Raw genomic sequence first — 23,610 nt, forward strand, 5'->3', positions numbered from 1 at the left:
CGCCCGTGTGGATGACGCTGTCCGGCAGCACATGCAGAAGATGGACTGGCTGCACGGGGACAGCGTTCTGGATAACGAGGGCCGGGTCACTCCTGCAGAGGGGGGCAAAGGTGCAAAAACGGGCTTCGTCCTGCCCCAGGTTTTGCCCCTGCAGGCACAAGAGGTTCTTTGTCCCTTAAAAGAGGATCTGGACTCTACCATTCCACCACTGGAGGAAGGGGGTAGCAGTGCTGCAGAAAAAGGGACTGTTCCACGGGAAGGGGAGGGGGGAGTTAAACACACAGAACAGAAGGATGTCCCACCTAAAGATGGCACACCAGTTTAAGTTTCATCCAGAGCTGATCCCGGCTCAGATTTACAGAGCGTTGATGTGAAAGTGTTACCCTGTCTGTCTGTGTGTGTGTGTGTGTGTGTGTGTCCAAAATGGTTCCCTGTGTGAAATTTAGTGCACTCTTATGGTGAAACTTATCCTCCAGACCACCATCTTTCCAAATCCCATCTCGCAGAATAAATAAACGCGTGGCAGTCAAACATCTACAGCAGAGCGGTATACAGTTCTAATCTCTGTTGGGAAAATAGGGAGCCGTTTTGGACGGTGTGTGTGTCAGGGCGTTTAATGAGGGGCAGATAGCGGGATTAAGATAAAGAACTAAAAAAAAAAACAGTAATTAACGTCTGATGTGTTTATATCTGTAACGAGAACCTGTGTAACATGTCTCCATGTGATTTCCGTTAAATAACTCTAAAGTGTGGAAGGAAAACATGTCTAACAAGTTGGATAATGTTTTTCAACTGACGAGATAAAAGTAATCCAGATTTCGTATAAAACAACTGAATTGTGTGCACTTGTGAATGCTGTGAGGAGTCTGAAGTGATTAGAAAGAGACGAGCAAGTTCAGTTTGACTTCGCCGTTTAATCGAACACACACATACATCTGCACGAGAACATTTGAAGAGGAGGAAGAGGAGGAGGAGATGTCCTCGCCCCCCGCAGCTTAAACTTGTCATTCTTGAACATTGTTGAAGATGCAGACATTATTCTTATATTATATTATATTATATTATTATTATTATCCCACAACACCACACGATTTTTACTAAAAAATACAAACAGGACTCGTTAGACGTCTCCGTATCCATATACAACAACTCCATTTACAGCAACAGATCGACACCCCCACCCCCCCAATTACGAATGAAACTGCACCACAGTACTAAAGTTGTGTGGGCATGCTTTTTTCTTCTTCTTCTTTTTCTTCTTCTAAAATAGACACAAAAAACTTATCCCTGATACACAAAAAAATCACCTAAAAAATGCAAACGCATATGTAATGTCCGTATGTTCACCCCGAGGGCACTGTACAAAACTAGCACGTCTGCACAAAAACTCGTAAAAACAGACATCGGCAAGCAAAATAAATATCTAATCGTCAAAAAATGGAGAACCTCGGGCAGGGAAGAAAGTGCAAGTCGGCTCCGATCCCTGCGCGGAGTCGCCGGACCTTCATTCATGGGCACGTGTATAAAAACACACACTGAGTTCAGTGACTTTGGTCCTGCTGTGTGCTAAATACAGTCACATCCTTGGAGAAACAGGTCAGTGTGAGTTCAGGGGGAGCATCAATTAGTTGTGTGTGCGTGAGAGAATGTGAGAGCTGCTTTAAGACCATTGCCAAAGAGTCGTTCTAGGCCTAGATGCCTGCTGCAGTGTGTGTGTGTGTATATAAATTAGAGCCTGCGTGGACTCAGGTGCCCGTTGTGGTAATGTTTGTGTTTGACATGTACCACGTTGTTGTCCCCTCCGCCGTTGTTCCTGCGCTGCTGCAGCCGCCTGCGTAGCTCCTGTACGTTACACATCCTCGTCACCCACTTCCACGACCTCCACACGTCTGCACAGAGAGGGAGGCGGTGTTAATGTGTGGGCGTGTTGCAGATTGGTGGGGAAGTAAGATAACGATGAGCGTCAGACATGAAACCCACAAACTTTATCCAATATCATTTCCACATTAACAACCAGTGGAAATAACCCAGCTGTACTTAGCATTCTGTACCATGCACGTTTCACTAAAGAAGGTCCTGTCACTTGAGCAGATGTGATGTTAGATCAGGTGTGTTAAGGCAAGGAAAGTAACAGAACGTTCAGGAACAACTGCACTGAGGTGCACCTGTAGCTCAGGTCTTGTGTTTTTACGTACACAAAAACATTCGTGATTATAAAACATCCTTTTATTATCACCAGGCTATATCCTAAAGCCCTATTCACATGGTATTAGTTTTGCAACCGGATGTGGGGTAATGTAATCACCGTTAGTCTCATCGATCGCTGGGATTTCAGTCCCATCTGAATCTGTCGTGTTCCACTGAAACCAAACTGAAGTAGCGTCTGACTCAGTTTAAAAGGATGTAATCGTGATAATCATTACTCCAGACATGCTCCTAACAGACCAGTCCAGAAATCTTATCCCATCCGAATAGCAATTAAGAGTGAGGACTCTTGTAAGCTAGCAAGAAAAAAACTATTAATTTAAAACTATTAATATTAAAAATATTAATAAACTAACCCTAACTCTTAGATACTTAAGGATGTTAAAAACTCACGTCCAATTAAAAAATTGTTCAACAAGAAAGGGTCCTGACACAGTTTTATGGTTTAACCCGTTGCGTAAACAGGATGATGGTTCACGAGTTGGATCTGTGTCAGAGAACCCACGTGCAGCTCAGGCCGACTTGCTCCCCTGCGGCGAGTTCATAAACAGGGGGATGAAAGGAAGGATGACGTTAAAGAAGACGGAGGGATGAGACGGTGCTGCAGCCCTGATGCGTCTCAACCGTAATGTTAGCAGACAAGCTGAGGGATTTTACAGAAACTGGGGCTGATGGACGAGAGAAGAGACGGAGAGGAAAAGAGGACGGCGGAGGAGATGAGAGACATGACACAAATTCTACTGTGCTACTATCGTTAACCAGAGAGCTTCTGAAAAACAACGTGCGCAACAGAAAAGCATGTCCGAGTCTTTGCGTTTTTTCCCCCTAAAAAAATTAAGAACATTTTTCAAACGTGACTGTAGTGGAAATACAGGCGTCGCTATCACACATTAGGGGGTATTTCTGGTGATCCTTTCACATGTATCATGTCTTATAGTATGATCATATCTCAATCAGGTGAACCTTACACCTTTTGTCTCTGACCTCACCTTTCTGTGGGTGGGTTCTCCAAGCCCGCAGAACCCGGTGTAGAGTTCTGTCTAGCCACAGCAGAACCCAGCTGATACAGAAGCCCAGCAGCAGTCCCAGAACCAGGTCCACTTCCTGCTTAGTCACACTGCCGCCCCCTGCTGGAAGGTCCCGGTCTGGCGAGCTCGAACCCTCGTACGGGATCACGTACTGCACACGGTGTCTGCAGGACAGGAGAAGAGGTACAGCTTTGAGGGGGGAAAAAGAAGCCATTCAAAAGACTCCTTAAGAGGAGAAATTAATGTTATTTATGATCCCTACAGGAAAACATTTTAGAGTTCTCAGCATTCACAATCACTTCTTTTTTTTTAATTTAAATAAATCCAAATCCTATGCATTTATTGCTGCCCACAATATTTTCTAATAAATTTGTTTGGTTCTATTTCCCAAAATATAAACAAATAAGCAGTTTAAACTGATTAATACACCAGTGCTGATAGCTTTTTGTACATCTGCCAAATTACTGAAAGTTACAAAAAAAATTTGTTCTGCGAGTTTCATATATGTGATCAAAAACATGCCTCTCCGGCCACGATACACACCTCACGTTCAGAGTACACTTCACTGGGACTGAGAACCGCTGGCTTAATAATAAACTGTATGAACAGTGAGACAGTAATAAGGCCTAAAGTACAATCAGTGCGCTTGAGTAATGCACTGCGGTAAATAAGCATTTAGAAGCAGTAAATATGAGAGAGAACCGAGTTTTATTTATGATGTCTATGTCGTGCCCTCTTGTTCAAACAACATTCAGATCTTCAAGGCATTATAGTTCGTAACAGCTTCACACTCCCACACACTTCTGCTTTTCCCCCTGAACCACAGGCAGGGATCAGGCCGCCGGCAGAGAGGCGTGTGTGGGAGTAAAACGTTTCTCTCACTGCTGAAAATGCCACAACACACCGCAGGCTGTGTACCCTGGATCTCACTCCTGCTGCACTTAGAAACAGCAGGAAGGAGCGATGCGGCACCGCTGCTGATTTGTCAACCGCCTGCTAAAGGCCGGTTCTCAATCCTCAGGTTTACTCTGAACACACCTGAATGAGTAACCTGGAGCTCTTCAGGCCACAGATACCCGATTCAGTTGGATCTTGAGCTTAACTTTACTCGTCAAATCATGACGGAATGGGTTTCCTTCCTTTCGAAAGCGCACAAAAGCTACTTGGATTAGAGCAGCCCCTGGTGGAGACTTGACTAAAATGTGATCGAGTTAGCCAGGTCCATTTGGGCGGACGAAGTGCCAATGTAGGGAATATGAGCCCTTGTTTCATGCTCTATGGGTTTCCCTATACAGGACTAGGCAAGTCTGCTGGCATATACCAGGCAAATTGATTTCTTTCTTTACCTGCCACAGGTGCAGTGACACACCCGCTCCGGCCCCCGCACATGAGGAAGGATGTAGTTGTGGAAGCGATCGAGCAGCGCGTTCATGTCCACACAGCGCGCTATCACCTGCAAAACAAACAAAAAAAAATACACAAATAAATACACAGGGCATCACGACAACGTATATAACACACACATTTATAGTTCAGATGTCGCACTCCACTTTCCCCTGCTTGTCTATGCGGTACAGTGCACACGGTAGAGATATTTAGAAGATAAAGTGATTAGATATGCCGTCCATTTTTTGAATACAAACGATATTTTTCCTCAAAATTATGATACAGCATTATGCTACGTGTCGAACTAATCTTACTGAGCTCACCGGTTTCTAAATCGTTTCATTTTCATAATGCAATCTTGAACCCAACATCATTTACAGGATAAAGAATTAAGTGTTTAAACTTAAATTTATATCCCAAATCGATCTGAAGGAACAGCAGCATCTCATCCACGTGCTCCTGTCATGGACACGTGATTATTTCACTGAAAAGGCGATAGCAGGAGTCAGGTTTTGTTGATCAGATGGTTACTGGCTCCGATAAGGCCACTTCAAATACAAATGCACTAATTAATTAACCGTGAAGCTGCGTTTCATTTCCTATCAGACAACATGACTCAGGACACAATCAGGACATCAGTGACAAACAAATCGAGCTCCCGAGTCATGACACAACCAAACCACATGACCGCCTTCACTAAATCCCTCAGATCAATCACACAGCCGGGATTTGACTGATGTTTCTCAGGTCTTTATGAACCTCATGGGCCTGGATTAATAAAGAAAAATGGAAAAGACATGATTGCATTTTCAAGATCAGGAGTTAAAATGTGCCAGGTTTCCTTCCAGTCATAGCGAGCCAAACTTCTCGAAAGGTCATATGCACTGAAATCGCAGGTAAATACTGGTGAAGGACTGCTGCTTCACAGTTGCATAGAAAATGTATGTAAATATTACTGAATTATGTTACTCTATTCAGTCAAATCCTAGCCTACAACACAGTCTCACTGATTTAACACTTTCTATCCATATATAAACCAGACCCTTTACTTGGGGCTCAAAACAAAAGCAAAGTTTTCAAACAATGTTTATAACACGGTTATAGTGGTATGTCTGTCATATATCATTAGGGATATGGTTTAAACACATATTACCCACAGTTACCATCAGATACTACTTTAAAATCCATCGAAACAATATCATCGCATTTAATCACTTACAATAAAGTCCCATATGTAAAACTTTAGTAAAACATAGTCAAATTCTGTAGAGGAAAATAAATATAATATATAAACATACATATAAACCCACACCAACTGCAGGTGATCAATAATCACAGCCACAAAACATCTGATGAAAAGCTAACTATGCTAATTTACCTCAGCGTCCATTTTCCCTCAGCTGTTTAAATTTTAACGGTCTGTGCGCGAGACGGTTTGTGACACTAAAAACTGACCTAAAAGCCGGCACTTTTCAGTGTTTAAACCTTTTAAAACATGTTTATTAAATCAACTGAGGCAGCAATAAACGAATGGATGTGGTTATAAACGAAGTGACGGAGAGTGTGTCATGTTAAATGTTGTTTAATCCAGATCTAATCGCAGGGCTACGCGCTAAACTGCGTCGTACACCATCATACTACACAGTGTACTAGTGCAGCGCGAGACGCGTTATAACGTTACGTTACGTTACGTAAAGTAAGTTACGTACGTCGCGTGCTATTTTGGCGTACTACTTATTAGGATAGTATGCGGTCTCGAGACTAAAATAAGTTTCATTCGAGTTTATTGTGTTTCTCGTGTTTAATTCGAAATAAGGAACAATTCTGCATCAAATACTAATTACATTCAGATGATTACATTCCAGTGAGAAAGTATCTCTCACGTGAAACTACGCACGGCTTCTGACAGCCAACATAATTTGAACTTTTTGGAATGAATTGGAAATTATTTTTTTTTCTTTTGATAGTTTTATTGCTTTGATTCATGTTAGAGGAGACTCTTTTTGAGGCAGTGGAAATAATCACGCTCATTTTGTTGTAGTTTGGGTTGAGAATAGGTTCAAAGGGGAATGTAGGATACTTCTAATGACATTAAAAGCTGAACTCAAGCTTCTGGAAGAAGTGACTGGCCTGTCTCATTAAACACTTCATTTACATTTGACCTTTACAGTGAACACCTAGTCTGTTGTCATTTTGTCCCCAGGTAAGAAATAAAGACTTATGGGACAACTCAGCTAAACCCTGACGTATACTGAGTTACACAACATTATGCTTTCAGTTCACCAATGAATTACAGCTATAACTGCATAAACCGGAAACCCCACTTGTGTGTGTAGTCCTTTTATTCGTGCGTCACCCAGAATATAAAAATCTTGTCCAACCCCCCCAAAAAACAAACAAAAAAATAAATGCATTCATTAAAAATTGAGAAGAGCGCGAGGCGGATCTCCTTACCATCACCAAAGCGGCGCCGACGGCCATAAAGATCATCGTCTCCCATCACAGTCCATCAGGCACAACTTCCCCACTGCAACTCACACACCAGTCCTCTTCATGCGTTCACACACACGCACACACGCGCGCGCACGCACGCACAACACACCACAACAAACGTGAGGCTTTACCGGAGCCTCGAGGCCACCCGATTTCCGTTTACCGATCAGGTGTCACGCATGTGCGGCTCCCGGAGATCTCACAGCTCGGCAACAGATTATTACGAGATCGGATTCAGGAAGAGCAGCAAGAGCATCGCAACAAGACCGACGCCGTGCTTAATTATCTCAGGATGAAGCATCACATCACATCACATCCGGATGAGGCGCGTGCGAACACGAACGGCTCCGTTTCCAATCCTAATTAATTATAGACGCGTTTGGTGGCTGCTGCTGGGGGCTGAATCCTCCTCCCTTCCTGCGATTGGACAACAGGATGCACACGCAGTCATTCACATTAAAGTCTGGGCAGCTCCTTCATCATCATCATCACCATCATCGCCATCACCATCATCGCCATCCCTCGAGGAAATCCAAAGCCTTTAGTGATGGATGGAGTTGGTTGGATTTGGTGATTGAGGGTCTGCAAACGCTTTGTTGAAGCTGAGCTTGGGTATTAATGTACTGAGCTCTTATTCTCTCTCTCTCTCTCTGCACCAGTGTGTGTGTGGAGAGAAGAGTGACAGCAAAACCCCATTAGCTTAATTGGGGACAGCAAGCACGGGACACATGACACAGATGCAGAGGAGAGTCATGCACTTTAGCCGCACACTCACGCCCAGGCTTCACACTCGGGTTACTCCTCAGACACTGGTGCACAATTTATTCCAAACAGAGCTGTATTTCACTTCCTAATCATCTGATTTGATTATACACTATATGTGGACACCTGATCATCACACTCATGTGTGGTTTTTCCCCAAACTGTTTCCACAAAGCGAGCTCCATGAAGACATGGTGTATGAAGGTTGGAAGAAGGTAGAAGAACTCGAGTGTCCTCAGGACTCATCACCTCTGGGATGAACTGCAACTGGAGCCTCCTCACCCAACATCAGCATCTGACCTCAACCCCCACTAACACTCCTGTAGCTGAACGATCAGAAATCCCCACAGCCATGCCACAAAATCTAGTGGAAAGCCTTCTCAGAAGAGTGGAGCGCATTATAACAGCGGGGGGGTAAATCTGGAATGTTACATTCAGCAAGCACATATGGGTGTGACAATCAGGGGTGCATATACTTTTAGCCATGTAGCATAGGTTGTATTAGCAACTTCGGTACAGGAGCAGGCCAGGGGTTCAGGGTGGAGGTGGACTGTTTTAGGGCCATAGAACATGTCTTAAAACAAATGCTGTTAAGAGTGATGCAGGATGGAGAACCACCAAAAGGCTAAAGACTTAACGTCTTCTCTGAGAACAAGCATCAGAACCTGTTTACGTTCAGAATCATACCCACATACCCAAACCTAAAAAAACAAACAAGTCCAAATCAGTCCAATTATACAGTTTTAGAAAGTGTACAACTTTTAAGTATCCTTCATTTGTCCCTCTGGCAGAACCCTGAAAGGTTCCGTTTGATCAGTCCCTCCAGGATTGCGCGATTTTGCGATTGCAGAAATGAACGCAAAACTCAAGCAAATGCCGCAATATTCAGAGGAGCTTGCGATTCTTCAAAATTACTGCAGAGTTGGGCCGAAACACATGTTCAGCCAAAGCCCTCAATTCACATGCGTCAAACAGGAGTACAGCTAAAAAGGTCTCATTTACCAACAAACATCACTGAGAAAGACCGTGCAAAACTATTTTGTGCAATTGCTATTTCACCCATTTGTTTTCCAAATAGATAGATAAATAAATAAATAAATAAATAGACAGACAGACAAAGCCACAGCAAGATCAAGTGTTTTTGGCCACAACGATCACAAAACACTCTGAAGTCTTGTACGGATTGATTAAACCTCTACAACATTCTTTTTTATTTGAGAAAGGGTTCCTTTTTGATGCTGAGAACCCTTAAAGAACCTTTTTTGGTGAGCGTATGCCTACATCACCACACTTCTGGTAACCTTTGGTCAAAATCACTTTATTTACCTTTTGTGAATTTTACTTCAGATTTGTAAAAGAAGCAATCCTACTGATCAAAGACTAATAATAATAATAATAATAATAATAATTCAGAAAATAAATTCCTTTGGGTAAATAATCAGGTAAGTGTAAATATTTGTTAAAATCAGACTAAATGTCTAATCCGTTATTAAGTAGTTATAAACAGACACTGGTGTGTATTCAATGCAATTCACTGGAAGGTTTATTTTAAGCTTTTTTTCTTTCTTTCTTTTAAGTGCACTATTTACACAAATGTTCAGGCACTCTGGACTTACAATCACACTCGCTTACAGTTTACAAAAAAAACCTCCAAAAACAATTAACATATCCTGAAGTTTCCTTAATAATGTTTAAATAACTATAAACACAAACAGAAATTACATCGGAAACCTCATTTTCTGGTTCATCATCATCATCATTATTCAAGTAAGAACATGTCGATGCTTCCACACACACACACAGCTGATCCTCTCCAAACTACACAACCTGAATATTACAAGTATTACTCAGCATACTTAGAGCAATAATAATTAATATAAAAAAAATATTCTCAAAAAAAAAAAAAAAAGTTTGTCCTGCATTCAAAAATTAATACCTGTAGATGAGTGTGTGTGTGTGAACTGTGTGTCTGACTCAGAGCAGGGAACAACGCATTATCAGGGATGAAATAGAATGTGTGTGTGTGTGTGTGTGTGTGTGTGTGTGTGTGTGTGTGATATATTCATAAAGGCGGTGTGTGCTGCAGCTCTGAGATCAGAATGATGCCAGTGTGACCAGTCCAGCTGGGCCTTGGGATGGGGTGTGTGTACGTGTGAGAGAGGGAGTGAGCGAGCAACAGAAATCAGTAGAAGCAGACTGTGTGGAGGAATGGACGGCTGCTTTTGTCCTCAAACTCCTGCAGCAGCTCATCAATATCATTTTCCATATCATCAGTGTGCTGAATCTGTGAGAGAGAGAGAGAGGAGAGAGAGAGAGAGAAACAATCAGAATTCACTGAATACACATACCTAAGATCTTCCTCCTTCTCCACAAACACATGCAGAGAGACTGGTGATGCTTGCCCTCTCTCTCTCTCAGAGTTATCATTATCACTATTTCTTTTTTTATCATTAACATCACACTTATGCAACCATTTTACAGTACATGCCTTTTAAAACTGAAGAGGGACACACACACACACACACAGCATTTCCTGTTCTTTTACTTCTATTTGTCTCTCTGCAAAAGCACTTAAAAAAACCCAGTTTCTTTAGGATTTATTTATTGATTATATTGCATTATTGTGATGGCAGTAATCTGTTTCTATCTTTTTTTCTTTATAATAACATTGATTTATGATACTGTTTCTATAAAACTTAATTAATATCACACTCAGCAGAGGTTTGGCCAGGCTGTACAACTGCAGCAGCGCCAATAACACTTTCTAAATGAAACTGAAGTGAAATATGAGAGAGAGAGAGAGAGAGAGAGAGAGAGAGAGAGAGAGAGAGAGAGAGAGAGAGAGAGAGAGACACTAACATTCGCACAGATCTCCGTACACCAAACCACTACTCCTGTGTTAGATACTACAAAGTCAGTGTGTGTGTGTGAGATTTATCTACAGCAGTGTTACACTCACACACTGACACAGCTCACAGATGAGGAAAGCCCCGAGTGTGGCCTCCTCGTGGTTGTCCTGGATGTCCACGTTGATGACGTGCACCGGCTGGAACGTCTCCTGTTCACGGGAGTTCAGGTCTGCAGAGAACGAACCAAACGAACACACACACACACACTTTACCTTGGGTACTTTTCTAGAATCCAAGCCAGATTTGACAGTAGAACGCTGTAAACAATGACTAAGCCACATATATTCTCCCAGAGGAACTGATATTTTCTAGTTTGTTTCTACTCGTTTGCTTCAAGTTCTCCAGTTTCCTCCCATCTCCTAGAAACATGCCAGCGGCTCAGTAGGCTGGCCAAACTAAATTACTCCTAGGTGTGTATAAATCAGTGTGTGCATAGTGTCCTGCGATAGACAAGCGTCCCACCCAGAATGTGTTCCCAAGAACACGTAGCCTTTAAATTAGCTCCACCTCCTCTGAAGCCAAGCTGTTAGGCCCAACCCATTTAGGGGTCTTAAAGCACAACTCATGAGGTAAAAACAAACAGCAGCATTATCATCATCTCTGCATAAAAGGGTCATGAGTTGCTTCATTCCCCTCTAAAGACTATGTGTGTCTCTCTCACCCTCTAGAACCTGGTCGTACACTCTCTCCTCGCAGGTGATGACCAGGTCAAACTGGTCCTTACAGCTCTGGAAACGTTCAGGTCTCGTCTTGATGCGCTTGTTGCGCTCCAGCATGTGCAGGATGCCATTCTGTGTGTATCTGAGGACATGCTGAGTCAAGGAGACAACGAGCGTGTGATAAAAACTCTCTCTCTCACTCACACACACACCCCCCGCCCCATGCAAAAGCATTTAGCAAACAATACACAGGCTTTTCAGTGCAGAAACGAGTCACTCTGTGCACACTGTTCAAAAAGCAATGCCAGATTAGATTCTAATAAATAAGCATTCTAATAAAGAATATTTATGAAAAAGTAAATTAAGAGTGTTACTGAGTCACCAAATGGTCGTTTATTCGTCCCAGGATTAAAAAATAAATAAATCAAAACTCTAATTATGAATCATTCCAGTAAAGCTGCTTGCATCAACATAATGACCAAAAATGTGGTGTGAGACAATAATGAAAAAAAACCCCCATACATATGACACGAATTTACATAAGATACGTATCGCAATATTAAAGCAGATTCGGTGACGACTGATGAAGAGTGGCTTTAATTATATTCCAGAATTAGGAACGTGTATGACGGTGTCATTTATCACCACACTGATATATATTTACAGCACCCTGCGGTTTGGAGCTCGAACACACACCGCCTGCATGTGGGAAGTATGTATAAGGTTAACACCGAGCTTCAGCCATGAAGAGCTTTCACACTCAGGGTCATCAGAGCTGCAGTGGAGCTGTGGAGGCACCCGTGCACCCCCTACAGGCCACATACTAACGCTTTAGATCATCAACTCTGCAGTGAGTGGAGTCATGGCACAGGAGAGCAATAATCATGCAAAGTAGTGATTATGTGAGTCACTGCTCCTGAAATATCTAGAACATTCATCTGTGTGCACCGTCGTCCACTGTAAAACTGAAAATGAGCTAACTGCGTTTAGAAATAAACATCCAGATAAACCTCAGAGACAGAAAGCACATCAGCAGGTCTGTGTCAAACACTCAACGTCTCTCTCTCTCTCTCACACACACACATTTAGTGTATCATGCTAAACCGGAGGCCATATGCTTCCAGTAACTGTTAGCTACATTAGCCTTGCAGTTATCATTTGAATTTTTCTTTTTAAACCAACATTTACACAATGAATAACTGACTACATTTCACTCAATTTTGCCAAACATTGCTCCACCTAAAATATACCTAACTTTTTTTCCCTTGCCCATTTAAACACAATTTAATCATCAATCCCAGTTTAACTAAAACTCTAATACTCTCAGGACTAACCCCCAAATCGAGTCCTGCCTGAATTAAATCATGAATCCAACTAATTCTATGAACTCTGTACTTGTTAATCTGATTTGTTATTGCCCTTCATCTCAGAACTGTACATTACACAAAGAACTGCTCGAACTTGTGTTCTGAGGGACTTCAGTAACGTGTGAACTTCAGGCATTCAGAGAATAAAAACAATCTAATTAATGCAGAAGTTAGGCGAGCCTTTAAAGGTGCTGTGTTACAGCATGTTTCCTGCGTACACCAAACAGGTCAAAGCTAATTAATTAGATTACAGACTAAAGATGATGTTTTAGTGGATATCCACTGGCATTCTATGTCTATCTTTAAGAACAGGCTTAAAAGTTTGGCCTGAAAAGCCTCCAATCTAAATGAAACCTTTTATTTATATATATATTAAAAAAAAAAAAAAAAAAAAAAAAAAAAAAAGTTTTGTTTGTCTGAGCTCATAGATTACAGCATGATGTGGAAGACCAACCTGTCCTGAGATCATTTCTGATTCTAACAGAAACAGCTGCTTTCAGGCTGATGAAATCAAGTGAGATCTCCCAGAACCAGAATTCATATTAGATTTGATCAGATTATCGCCTCCTAGTGGCGAGGTAAAGTGTTTGCAGACTTTAGAGCAGTACTTATCCTCCCCAGTACTGCACCATTCCAGTGAAGAGCTTGTTTATCATCTAAATTTAAAACTCTTTTTAAAGTCACCCTAGCATGCCATGTGTCTGCTCCACTAACCCTAATCACACAGGAGTGTTTCTTCAGGAGGCGCTCCACTTGCTCAGATATTTTCAGAATGTATTCAGGTATTAACATTCTGCTGGAGACACTTCAGACGACGTTTTCAAAATGAGGCATTGCTTTAATCCAGTGGTGCACAATAAAGCTCCAGTCCAGCATAGTTCAGCCACCTCGAGCAACGCAGGAGTAACCACTGGATTACAGCAATAGCCCAATTCTACACTCTATATCTGACCCTTCTAAAGTCTCTGGTTAAGAAGGATATTGGACTGAAACACACACACACATTTACAATCAAAAATTATTCAACCCCCATTACAAATCAGGTTTGACTTTCAGCTGTTTACAATGAACATATCAAATAAAAAAAGTAACTGAAATAGTTTCAACAATTAATGCTTCAAGTGGTTTCAATTAAACTGAAAATGACTTCTCCAGTTTAAAAATGATTCAACCCCCTGAATAGAATCCTTCACAGCACAAATATGCAGAACAGGTGTTGTCTCAAGCAAACCTGGCGCTAAACTAATCAAGGGCTTCATTAGCTGCAGCAGGTGTGCGCTTGAGCTGGAACACATGAAATACCGGAACTGGCTAGCGGCCGAAAATAAAGGAAATAGCTGGACAAAACAGGAAGCTATCAACGGCTACAAGCAGATTTGTGAGAAGGCAGGTTGTGAAAAACCCTCAAGTGACTGCAAAAAGACCTGCAGCAAGACCTGGTGCAACAGACACTGAGGTTTCAGTGAGCACACCAAGACATGTATTAAACGCAGAAGGTCTCCATGCCAGAACTCCAAGACGTTCACCACTACTGACCCAAAAGCACAAGAAAAGTCCCTCAAAATCATAAATAAGCCACAGAAGTTTTGGGATTCTGTTCTGTGGAGCCATGAAACAGAACCGGAACTTTTCAGCACGATGGATCAGCGGTATGTCTGGAGGAAGAAGAACGAAGAAAGAACACACTGTCCACAGTCGAGCATGGTGGAGGCTTGGTGATGCTCTGGGGCTGCTTTGCATCCTCTGGCACTAGAAACCTGCAGCGTGCGGAAGGCGAGATGGAGTCATTGAAGTATCAGTAAATCCTAGGAGAAAATGTCATGCCGTCTGTGAGGAAGCTGAAGCTTGGGCGTCATCAGACCTTCCAACAGCACAATGAACCCAAGCATACCTCAAATTCCACCAAGGCTTGGTTACAGAAGAAATCCTGGAAGATTCTACAGGGCCATCACAGTCACATGACCTTGAACAACATAGAAAATCTCTGGTGGGATTTGAAGAAGTTGGTTGCAGCACACAAACCCAAGAATATTCCTGAAATGGAGGCCATTGCTCATGAGCATTCCTAAGATCGCTAAGGCTAAGATTCCTCAGGAACGCTGCCAGAAGCTGGTGTCTGGCTATGCATCTCGTTTACAGCAGGTCATAATAGCAAAAGGTGCTCTACTAAGTACTAAAGATGCTCACCATAAAGGGGTTGAATAATTTTGAGACTAGAGAAATCATTACAAGTTGCATTTTCAGTTGAATTGAAGCATTCGTTGTGTTGAACTATTTAAATTGCATTTGTTTGATTTGTTCATCGCAAACAGCTGAAAGTCTGAAATTGACAAACCTGATTTGCATCGGGGGTTGAATCATTTTGATTGCAACTGTATAACAATATAAACTGGTATTTTAACCCCTAATAGCTACTTATTTCACAGCCATGTTGTTTTGCACACACAAGCACCAGGAGATGAATTTTGTTCACACCCTGCACGTATAACAGATGTGTTGTGACTTATCAAATCCGACATGGTTGTACCACCAAATTTATTGCGTCACAAAAAGCATTTATTTCGAATGATTTAAATCATTTAGACTCCAGAGGTGAAAGTGAAAGCAGAGTTTCTACACTGTTCTAATAAACTACTGAAGCTATAAACAATATTTCTGCGGTTTTCTATCGCACCATCACATTCTACTGCGACTCTGGGTTAAACGCCTATCATACCGCAAATCTGCTCTACTGCTTCACCTGAGACTGGTGTCCTCCATGTGGAGTTAATATAACCATCAGTGTGAGTGTGAAGGAGAAGAGAGAGAGTGTATCAGCTGCATATGCATCACACTTCTCACCACTATTAGTCCTCTTATCTCCACCGTCATTCCTCAGATTAAAAAAACAAAACAAAAACTTTTCATGCATACGCACCTCCTCCAGCTCCAGATAAAAAGAATAAAATGTATTAAATATTCAGAACTATTAGTAATTGTGTATGTAGAAAAGGGGAAGAGAGGGGACTGTAAAGTTCCTTGTGTGTGTGTGTGTGTGTCTGAGTGTGTGTGGGATACAGTTCCTTGTCCTTTCGGACCAGATCGCTGTACATCTGTTCGTAAGTGGTTTTGAAGTCATACACATTAGGCTTGTCTGGAGCGGGTCCTGGGAGTTTCACATGGCTTCCGGTGCCGAAAGATCGCACATCGAAACCGCGCTTGCTGCAGAAACATGGAGAAAGTGTGAACAGCTGGAAGACACATCAAAACAGCTTGATAAAGTCACAGAGACATGTGGAGTAAACATGCGCTCCAGTAAACTTCGACTGAATCACAACTTACCTGACCCATCTTTTACTAGATTTAAAAAATGGATACCCATCAGTTTAACTTGTTATTAAAAGTAAAATGTCACTGTGTGTTATATCTGCAGTTAACTTACAACCTTCCCAGAGGCCACAATTTAAGATGACCAAACTGGTCTGAACTCCTTGTATACATCTTTTTAATAAAAGAAAAATATTTTTAAAGCTATGACTAAACTGTAAAAGATTTTCTCCGCACTAAACGTAAATTTATCATTTAAAAACGTATATGTAGTGTTTTCTGTCCAGCAGCAGTCACTGTATCCAGCCGAGTTCCTGAACAGTCATCTAGAGTCCCGGAAATGCGACCGAAAACTAGGGCTGCTCGGTTCCTGGTGTCGGGAACCGAATGGAGTCGATTCCTCACAATAACTGTCTCGTTCTGTGTAAAGTACTGCCAGCCTGCTGATGTTTGTGTTGTGCAGAGATATTTATCAGACAGCAAAACCCTCACGTGTTCACTTTAGTTTCCAGTCACTCTGTTTTCATTGAACCGAATCAATTTTCTCAAAAAGCCTTGGAACCGATTCCTAATTTAATAGAAGAATCGATTCCTTTTTGAGATCCGATTCCTTGCTCTACCGAAAACTCCATCTGCTTCCGGTTTCTATGACACAGCAGAGCTGTGGTTTTGTTTCCCCCCCCCCAAAAAAATCTCTCAAGACTAAAAAAAAAAACCCAGAAATACTCCAAGTTTATTCACTTGGTAGAGGTTGTACGTATTATTTAGTTTTCTAGTGATAAGGTTTTGTGTCCTGTCAGTTTCGAGGCTTTCCTTGCACGAGAAATGTCGTCTGTCAAAACCAGTCAGAAGGAACCAGAAAGCCTTGTTTAAAACAAAAAACCCGACCAGCCGGCGATTGTCAAAGTCGTTCTTCTCATCCTGGTGACCGTGTAGTTTTATTTAAGTTTGTCTTTTCCTCTTTTCGTCGTTACCTGAGGATGTTGTGTGCTTCCATGCTGCGGTTCTGGTTACTCGAGCACACCACCGCTACGCGAAGCGGGTGGCTTGGCATATTGTACTTCTCGTCAAAATTTAACTAATACACAACTCAAAATTTCAACAAAACCGATTCCAGATTTAGTCTACGCGAATAAGCCCCCCATCGAAAATACTGCGAGGCGATAATGTAAGTTTATATCGAATACATTCAGCGAGCGCAGAGTTACAGCAACTACACCGGGTTTTGTCTGGAGCACAAACTGGAACAAAATGGCGGACCGGCTGAGACTAATGCTGACGTAATACACTGGGCGGGGCTTTTGCTGCGCATTATGGGCGTGGCTTGGGCTTGGCGCTTGTTAAATCAATCTAATGGCTGTTTGTTTTTACTGCGTTTGTCTAACGTTGTACGATTCACTATAATAGAAAATAAAAACAAAACATTGCTACAGACGATGAAATGTACACCCCACAGGCACATATGGAATAATACATTTTAATTTGAGCTACTATGACCTAGAAAAAGAGATCTCTACACTACTACCACCATTACAAACAGCAGGATCTATGAATATACATGATTATGCAAATTAGAAACACCTCCCATGTCATACTGTCATCCATAATATCACCAATATTATTTAACTTACATAGCTAGCTAGCTAACTGCTAGTTAATTAGCTCACATTAATCATGCGTGGACATTTCATTTTCAGTATCTTGATTTACATCCTCGTTCTCTGACTTATTTTCTGACTTCTGATTTATTTAAAAGAAGACAAACCTGTACAAATTAAACCATATGTTCATTAACATTAGCTAAAATAGCTAGCTCGATAGCTTAGCATGCCAGATTTGTGGCAAAAGTTTTCAGAACGGCAATTAGCAAGAATCATAGTTTTTTTAAATGCTGATTTTATCCACAATTCCTGAGAAAGTTTCTGTTTAAGTTTCTGTTCTGTCTAAAACGATGTAAACAATAAACTATAACCATAACCAGCATGCATGAGGAGATATTTAAATGCCATGAATTCAAGTTTCACACAAAAACACATTTTAAAGTTAGGTTAATTATTCTTTTATTGACACAAGAGGCTTTGTATAACACAGAGAAAAAAATAGCACAGTATTCAGATTGCTTCACCAGTCTGTGTCCTCAGTATAACTGAATTTTATTCACTTTGTAAGGCATAAAATCTTATTGTAGCCACCACAACGATGCCGTGGCCATCTGTATTACTTTAAAGTCCTACAGAAATAAAACAGCATTGCTCCCATAGAGGAGAAAAACTATTTTTTTAAAACACCTTCAGCTTTATTCTTTCATTCTCAATACCAGATATATGCTAGATGCATTAGCCACGATAGCATTTTTAGACAAACTCCTCCTTTAAACTCATGTTACTAATGACATGATCATCCTTCACTCATTTATATTTAACCACTAATCTTAGGTTTAAATCTTTTTCTTGTAATCACATGCTCCTACAACTACCTGGCTAATCGAGTTTTGCTAATGTGCACAGTTCAGTGGTAAACGTCAGTTCACACAGTCACATGTAGGGGGCGCAACAGCTTATTGGCGGATGTTTATATGAAAATGTATAAATCAAGTCTTGTTTTTATTTGCTTTTCTACCTGATCTGTGTGTTTATACACACTTGCTGTGATATGTGAGCATGGATCCAATCAGAACCGAAGTTCCAGTGAGATTTGTTTTGTTTTGCTTTTTTGCTTCAAGATAAAATGTTCAAAATGCTGAACAAAATTGAGTTTTATGATGCATGTATTTTGCCACAGTCCTTTTGGCGTGGGTGTCGCCAGAAGCTCACAGAGATAGTAGTGAGTGTGTGTGTGTGTGTGTGTGTGTGTGTGTGTGTGTGTGTGTGTGTGGAGTGCGTGGGCTGTAAGAGGCTGTTACAGAGCTTGTCCAGGACCTCTTTTGTTATGGTTGTGTTTGAGTGCCAGTGACAGAAGTGTGTATATGTTCATATGAGAGATCTGTAGGAGGGTGTTTGTATGATTTCTTTTTTAGATTTATGTGTGGGTAAGGAGAGATGAACGTGATGAGGAATGTTTCCATTTAACCAGTCACTGCCATCTGATGTCATCAGTGTGCGCCTCAGCTTCTAGAGGTACGTGTTGTGTGAGTGGCGAGAGTGCTGCTGTGTGGCGAGTGTGTGCTGCGCGCTGGGACTCATGATGTTCTCTGTGATGTAGGCCACCAGCAAGCAGATGATCACAAGCATCACGCAGATGGCCCCGCCCACCATCATCATGGCGATCACGATGTCCTGCATCCCCGTGGGCGACATGCTGAACTCCACGCACTCGCCGGGCCCGTCCCAAACCGCTGGCTGCAGGCAGATTCGGTAGGGCACGTTTTCGTGGAGCTCGCTCAGTAAGTAGTCCCTGCAGTCACTGGCCAGATGCACGCTCGCACACTCGAATTGAGTGTAGCTGCCGTTCCACCAGCACCTCATCCTGAAGCCTCCCTGAGGCTCTCTCTGCCCCACGCCGGGTCTCTTTGGCGAGGCAGGTGGAGACCCTGTAGGAAGTTCAGTCAGGATCTCAGAGGTCGCTAGAATGTGTCCTGATTTATCCTGCACCATGGGGTAAGTCCACTGGAGCAGCACAGTGCTGTTGGAGAGCAGGTTGGCGACCAGGTGACCTCCAGGTGACGTCACCTGCCTGCAGGTGCTGCCAGAACACGTAAAGTTGACCCGAGCGTGTCGGAAGCATAGCCGACCATCTTCGCCTCTCTGCAGGACGCGGTACGCACACACGCTACCTTCTTTGAGGAAGTCGCTGCCGTTGCTGCTCGAGTTGGTTCCGCTTTCCTGCTGCTTCTTCGGCTCGACATCGGCGTCTCTGCTTCTTACGTGTGGTGGCGTGACTTTGATCAGGTTGTGAGAATTATTGTTACTGATGTCACGGCTCCGCAGGTTGCTCGCTCCGGTCCAGCAGCAGAGCAACACAGAGAGACAGGAGACGACCAGCGAGCTCTGGTGGCTCCTCATTTCTCCCTCCTGAGTGGATTATTCGATGTTTGTACCTTACTGTATCTCTGCGTGCATCTCAGTGAAGGCAGGCGGTGCGGTCACAGAGGGAGGAACCCGAGAGAGGAGCGTCGCAGACCATCACATCACATCACATCACAGCCTGGGGAAAGGAAGTGATCAGGCTGAGATATGATCCACCTTTCCCCTCATTTATTCACATTACAGTCTGTAGAGAGAAACAGGGAGAGGCAGCAGTTACACCAAACCGTTAAGACACCAATCACAGTATTTCCATCTGAATCGCTGCATTTCTGTCCATGCACTGGTTTCATTCGCTACACCACTGCTTACGTGATGAGGCAGGCACCATGTCGTCGTCCTCCTCTCTCTTCCTCTGGCCGCCTGACGCCTGTCCTACAGAATGTAGGTGAGGGACGCGATGACGTCAGCGAGTGTTTGTAATCTCGGGTAGCGGTCATGACGTGGCGCTTTGCCTCCTCACATCTCCTCCACTGCGTTCCTCCAGCAGCCTGGTTCCTCAATTATCCAAGCTCCAGGACGAGGAGATGAGAAAAGCCTAACAAATCGATTCCTAAGTGTACATACAGCTCGCGCCTGTTCACAGCTCGCCGTGTTTATATGGAGGACGCTGCTGCGCGTGCTGCTCCTGGTCTCAGTGTGCGGCGCCATCTTGTGTTCAACACGAGAACTGCACACCAAAGCGAGCCGTATACGCATGATAAAGAGGGATTATAAAGATAAATAAAGGGATTATAGAGAATGCGTTTTGCTGCCAGGACAAGTTTTATCATCTCAGTACAGATTTATATTCATTATATACACAGAGGGGTCTGAACACTGGGGAAAATGCTTTGTAAGAATTTTTAAATAATTACATGAATTTCAAAGTTTCTGAGTATTCTTTTCGTCTATTTTATTATTTATTAATACATTAAACTGTGCACTTCTCTGCAACTAACAAACAAACTAATCAACAACAATTCACCCCAAAGAGAAACTGACGGTTCTGTCTCTGCTGCACTGAGCGCGTCAGCAGTGTTCTTAATAACGGGAACATGTTAAGTCAGTATAATCAGGCCCGTGGGTAAACACACACACATACGCACACATACACACACATACATACACACACATACACACATACACACACATACACACATACATATACACACATATACACATACACACACATACATACACACACATACACACAGACACACACACACACATACACACACATACACACATATACACACATATACACATACACACACATACACACACACATACACACAGACACACACACACACATACACACACATACACACATACACACACATACACACACACATATACACACATACACACATACATACACACATACACACATATACACACATACGCACATACATACACACACATACACACATATACACAAACATATACACAGACACACACACATACATACACACACATACACACATACATATACACACATACACACATACACGCACACACATACACACACATATACACATACATATACACACATACACACATACACACACACATACATACATACACACACATACACACACATACATACACACATACACACACATACACACATACACACATATACACATACACACATATACACATACACACACATACACACACATACACACATACATATACACACATATACACATACACACACATACACACACACATATACACACATACACACATACATACAAACACATACACACACACATATATACACACATACATATACACAAACATATACACAGACACACACACATACATACACACACATACACACATACATATACACACATACACACACATACACACATACACACACACATACATACACACACATACACACACATACACACACACATACATACACACACATACATACACACATACACACACATACACACACATACACACACAAACATACACATACACACATATACACAAACATACACACACACATACACATACACACACATACACACACACATACACACACACACATACACACACATACATACACACATACACACACATACACACATACACACATATACACATATACACATACACACATATACACATACACACACATACACACACATACACACATACATATACACACATATACACATACACACACATACACACACACATATACACACATACACACATACATACAAACACATACACACACACATATATACACACATACATATACACAAACATATACACAGACACACACACATACATACACACACATACACACATACACACATACACACACACATACATACACACACATACACACACACATACACACACATACACACATACACACACACATACATACACACACATACATACACACATACACACACATACACACATACACACACATACACACATACACACACATATACACATACACACACAGACACACACAAACATACACATACACACATACACACATACACACACACATACACGCACACACACACACACACACACACACACACACACTGCTCAGCCGTATGTTGTTTGGGTCAACGATGGTGGCAATCACTACTCTACAAGAACATATAGAAAATATATATCATATATCAGGTTATATAACGGTAAACTAACAATAAATAACATGGCAATACGGATAAGAAATATAAATCCATTCCTCTGATGTTAAATGTCCTCATAGTGATGTTACTATTTTGTAGAACATGAACATTTCTCAACAGTATTTAAGTCATGTACTGTATCGTTAAACAGCTGTGATCCACACACAGAAATAAATACGTATTGTTGTGATGGGAAGCTGTACTTCTGCTGTGTGGGGAACTCCACAGAGACAGCAAGACACACGAGGTGCGTCATCTCGGAGTGTGTACGGTTATCAATCTGTAATTCTGTAACGAAAGCATCTGTAAAGGTGAACACGGAAAATACTGATAAAACTCCTCCACATCATAATGTGAGGAATAACACACACTCCAGACACTCCGTTACACGAAACTAGTCCACACCGAGGTGGTGTGATATGGCACCACGCGCAGGCAGCCGAGCCTCTGTTACCCCTCACAGTGCATTATATTATATAACAGCGTGGTCTGGAGTGTGTTACTCCGCTTATAACACAGCGATCTGCTAATGATTACAATGTTTCATTTATTAATGAACCACACATCACACATTTGATCTGTTTATAGTTACATTTAATGTTGTGTAACGTCCAAGAGACAAGTTAGTTCCTGTTCTAACTTATCTTATACTGTAGCTGCAATAAACAGTCGTTCTTCATCAGCCTCACACTCTCTCTCTCTCTCTCTCTCTCTCTCTCTCACACACACACACACACACACACACAAAGCCGCTCATGTTACAGAGGACATTGGGAGAACAGAACGCGTAACTAGCATGGAGAGAACTTACAA

The 23,610-nt window shown here is 42.0% G+C and overlaps 4 protein-coding genes across 6 annotated transcripts in view; 1 reads left to right on the plus strand and 3 right to left on the minus strand.

Annotated features, from left to right (window-relative positions):
• Nucleotides 1-853, plus strand: part of atad3 (ATPase family AAA domain containing 3) — a 7,110-nt gene extending 6,257 nt beyond the window's left edge. The window contains exon 16 of the mRNA XM_017449946.3: nt 1-853. This exon is cut by the window's left edge and continues 50 nt beyond it. Within this exon, the coding sequence (XP_017305435.1) occupies nt 1-325 (325 nt within the window). The 3' untranslated portion in view covers nt 326-853.
• Nucleotides 854-904: 51 nt separating this feature from the next.
• On the minus strand, nt 905-7,771 carry tmem240b (transmembrane protein 240b). 2 transcript variants are annotated; one of them, XM_017449951.3, is made up of 4 exons: nt 7,074-7,771; nt 4,580-4,686; nt 3,195-3,397; nt 905-1,889 (listed from the first exon to the last, which is right to left on the minus strand). In XM_017449951.3, exons 1-4 carry the CDS (start codon nt 7,107-7,109, stop codon nt 1,729-1,731), a joined length of 507 nt encoding a protein of 168 aa, XP_017305440.1. In that variant the 5' UTR covers nt 7,110-7,771; the 3' UTR covers nt 905-1,728. The 2 variants fall into 2 exon arrangements, with proteins under 2 accessions (XP_017305440.1, XP_017305441.1); XM_017449952.3 differs by lacking the exon at nt 7,074-7,771 and adding an exon at nt 5,998-6,263.
• Nucleotides 7,772-9,444: 1,673 nt separating this feature from the next.
• On the minus strand, nt 9,445-17,329 carry ssu72 (SSU72 homolog, RNA polymerase II CTD phosphatase). Its single transcript, NM_001200346.1, is given in 5 exon segments — nt 9,445-10,158; nt 10,834-10,952; nt 11,445-11,584; nt 15,867-16,010; nt 17,090-17,329. Coding segments are annotated over 5 exon segments (585 nt in total). The 5' UTR covers nt 17,170-17,329; the 3' UTR covers nt 9,445-10,056.
• Nucleotides 17,330-18,158: 829 nt separating this feature from the next.
• Nucleotides 18,159-23,602, minus strand: fndc10 (fibronectin type III domain containing 10). 2 transcript variants are annotated; one of them, XM_017449950.3, is made up of 2 exons: nt 20,450-22,836; nt 18,159-20,324 (listed from the first exon to the last, which is right to left on the minus strand). In XM_017449950.3, the coding sequence occupies exon 2, from the start codon at nt 20,114-20,116 to the stop codon at nt 19,226-19,228; it is 891 nt and encodes a 296-aa protein (XP_017305439.1). In that variant the 5' UTR covers nt 20,117-20,324; nt 20,450-22,836; the 3' UTR covers nt 18,159-19,225. The 2 variants fall into 2 exon arrangements, 1 of the variants encoding a protein (XP_017305439.1); XR_008393177.1 differs by having other exon boundaries at nt 20,125-20,324; nt 20,450-23,602.
• Nucleotides 23,603-23,610: the final 8 nt, after the last annotated feature.

The sequence above is a fragment of the Ictalurus punctatus genome, chromosome 21 (assembly GCF_001660625.3).
Source record: "Ictalurus punctatus breed USDA103 chromosome 21, Coco_2.0, whole genome shotgun sequence".
Taxonomy (NCBI): Eukaryota; Metazoa; Chordata; class Actinopteri; order Siluriformes; family Ictaluridae; genus Ictalurus; species Ictalurus punctatus.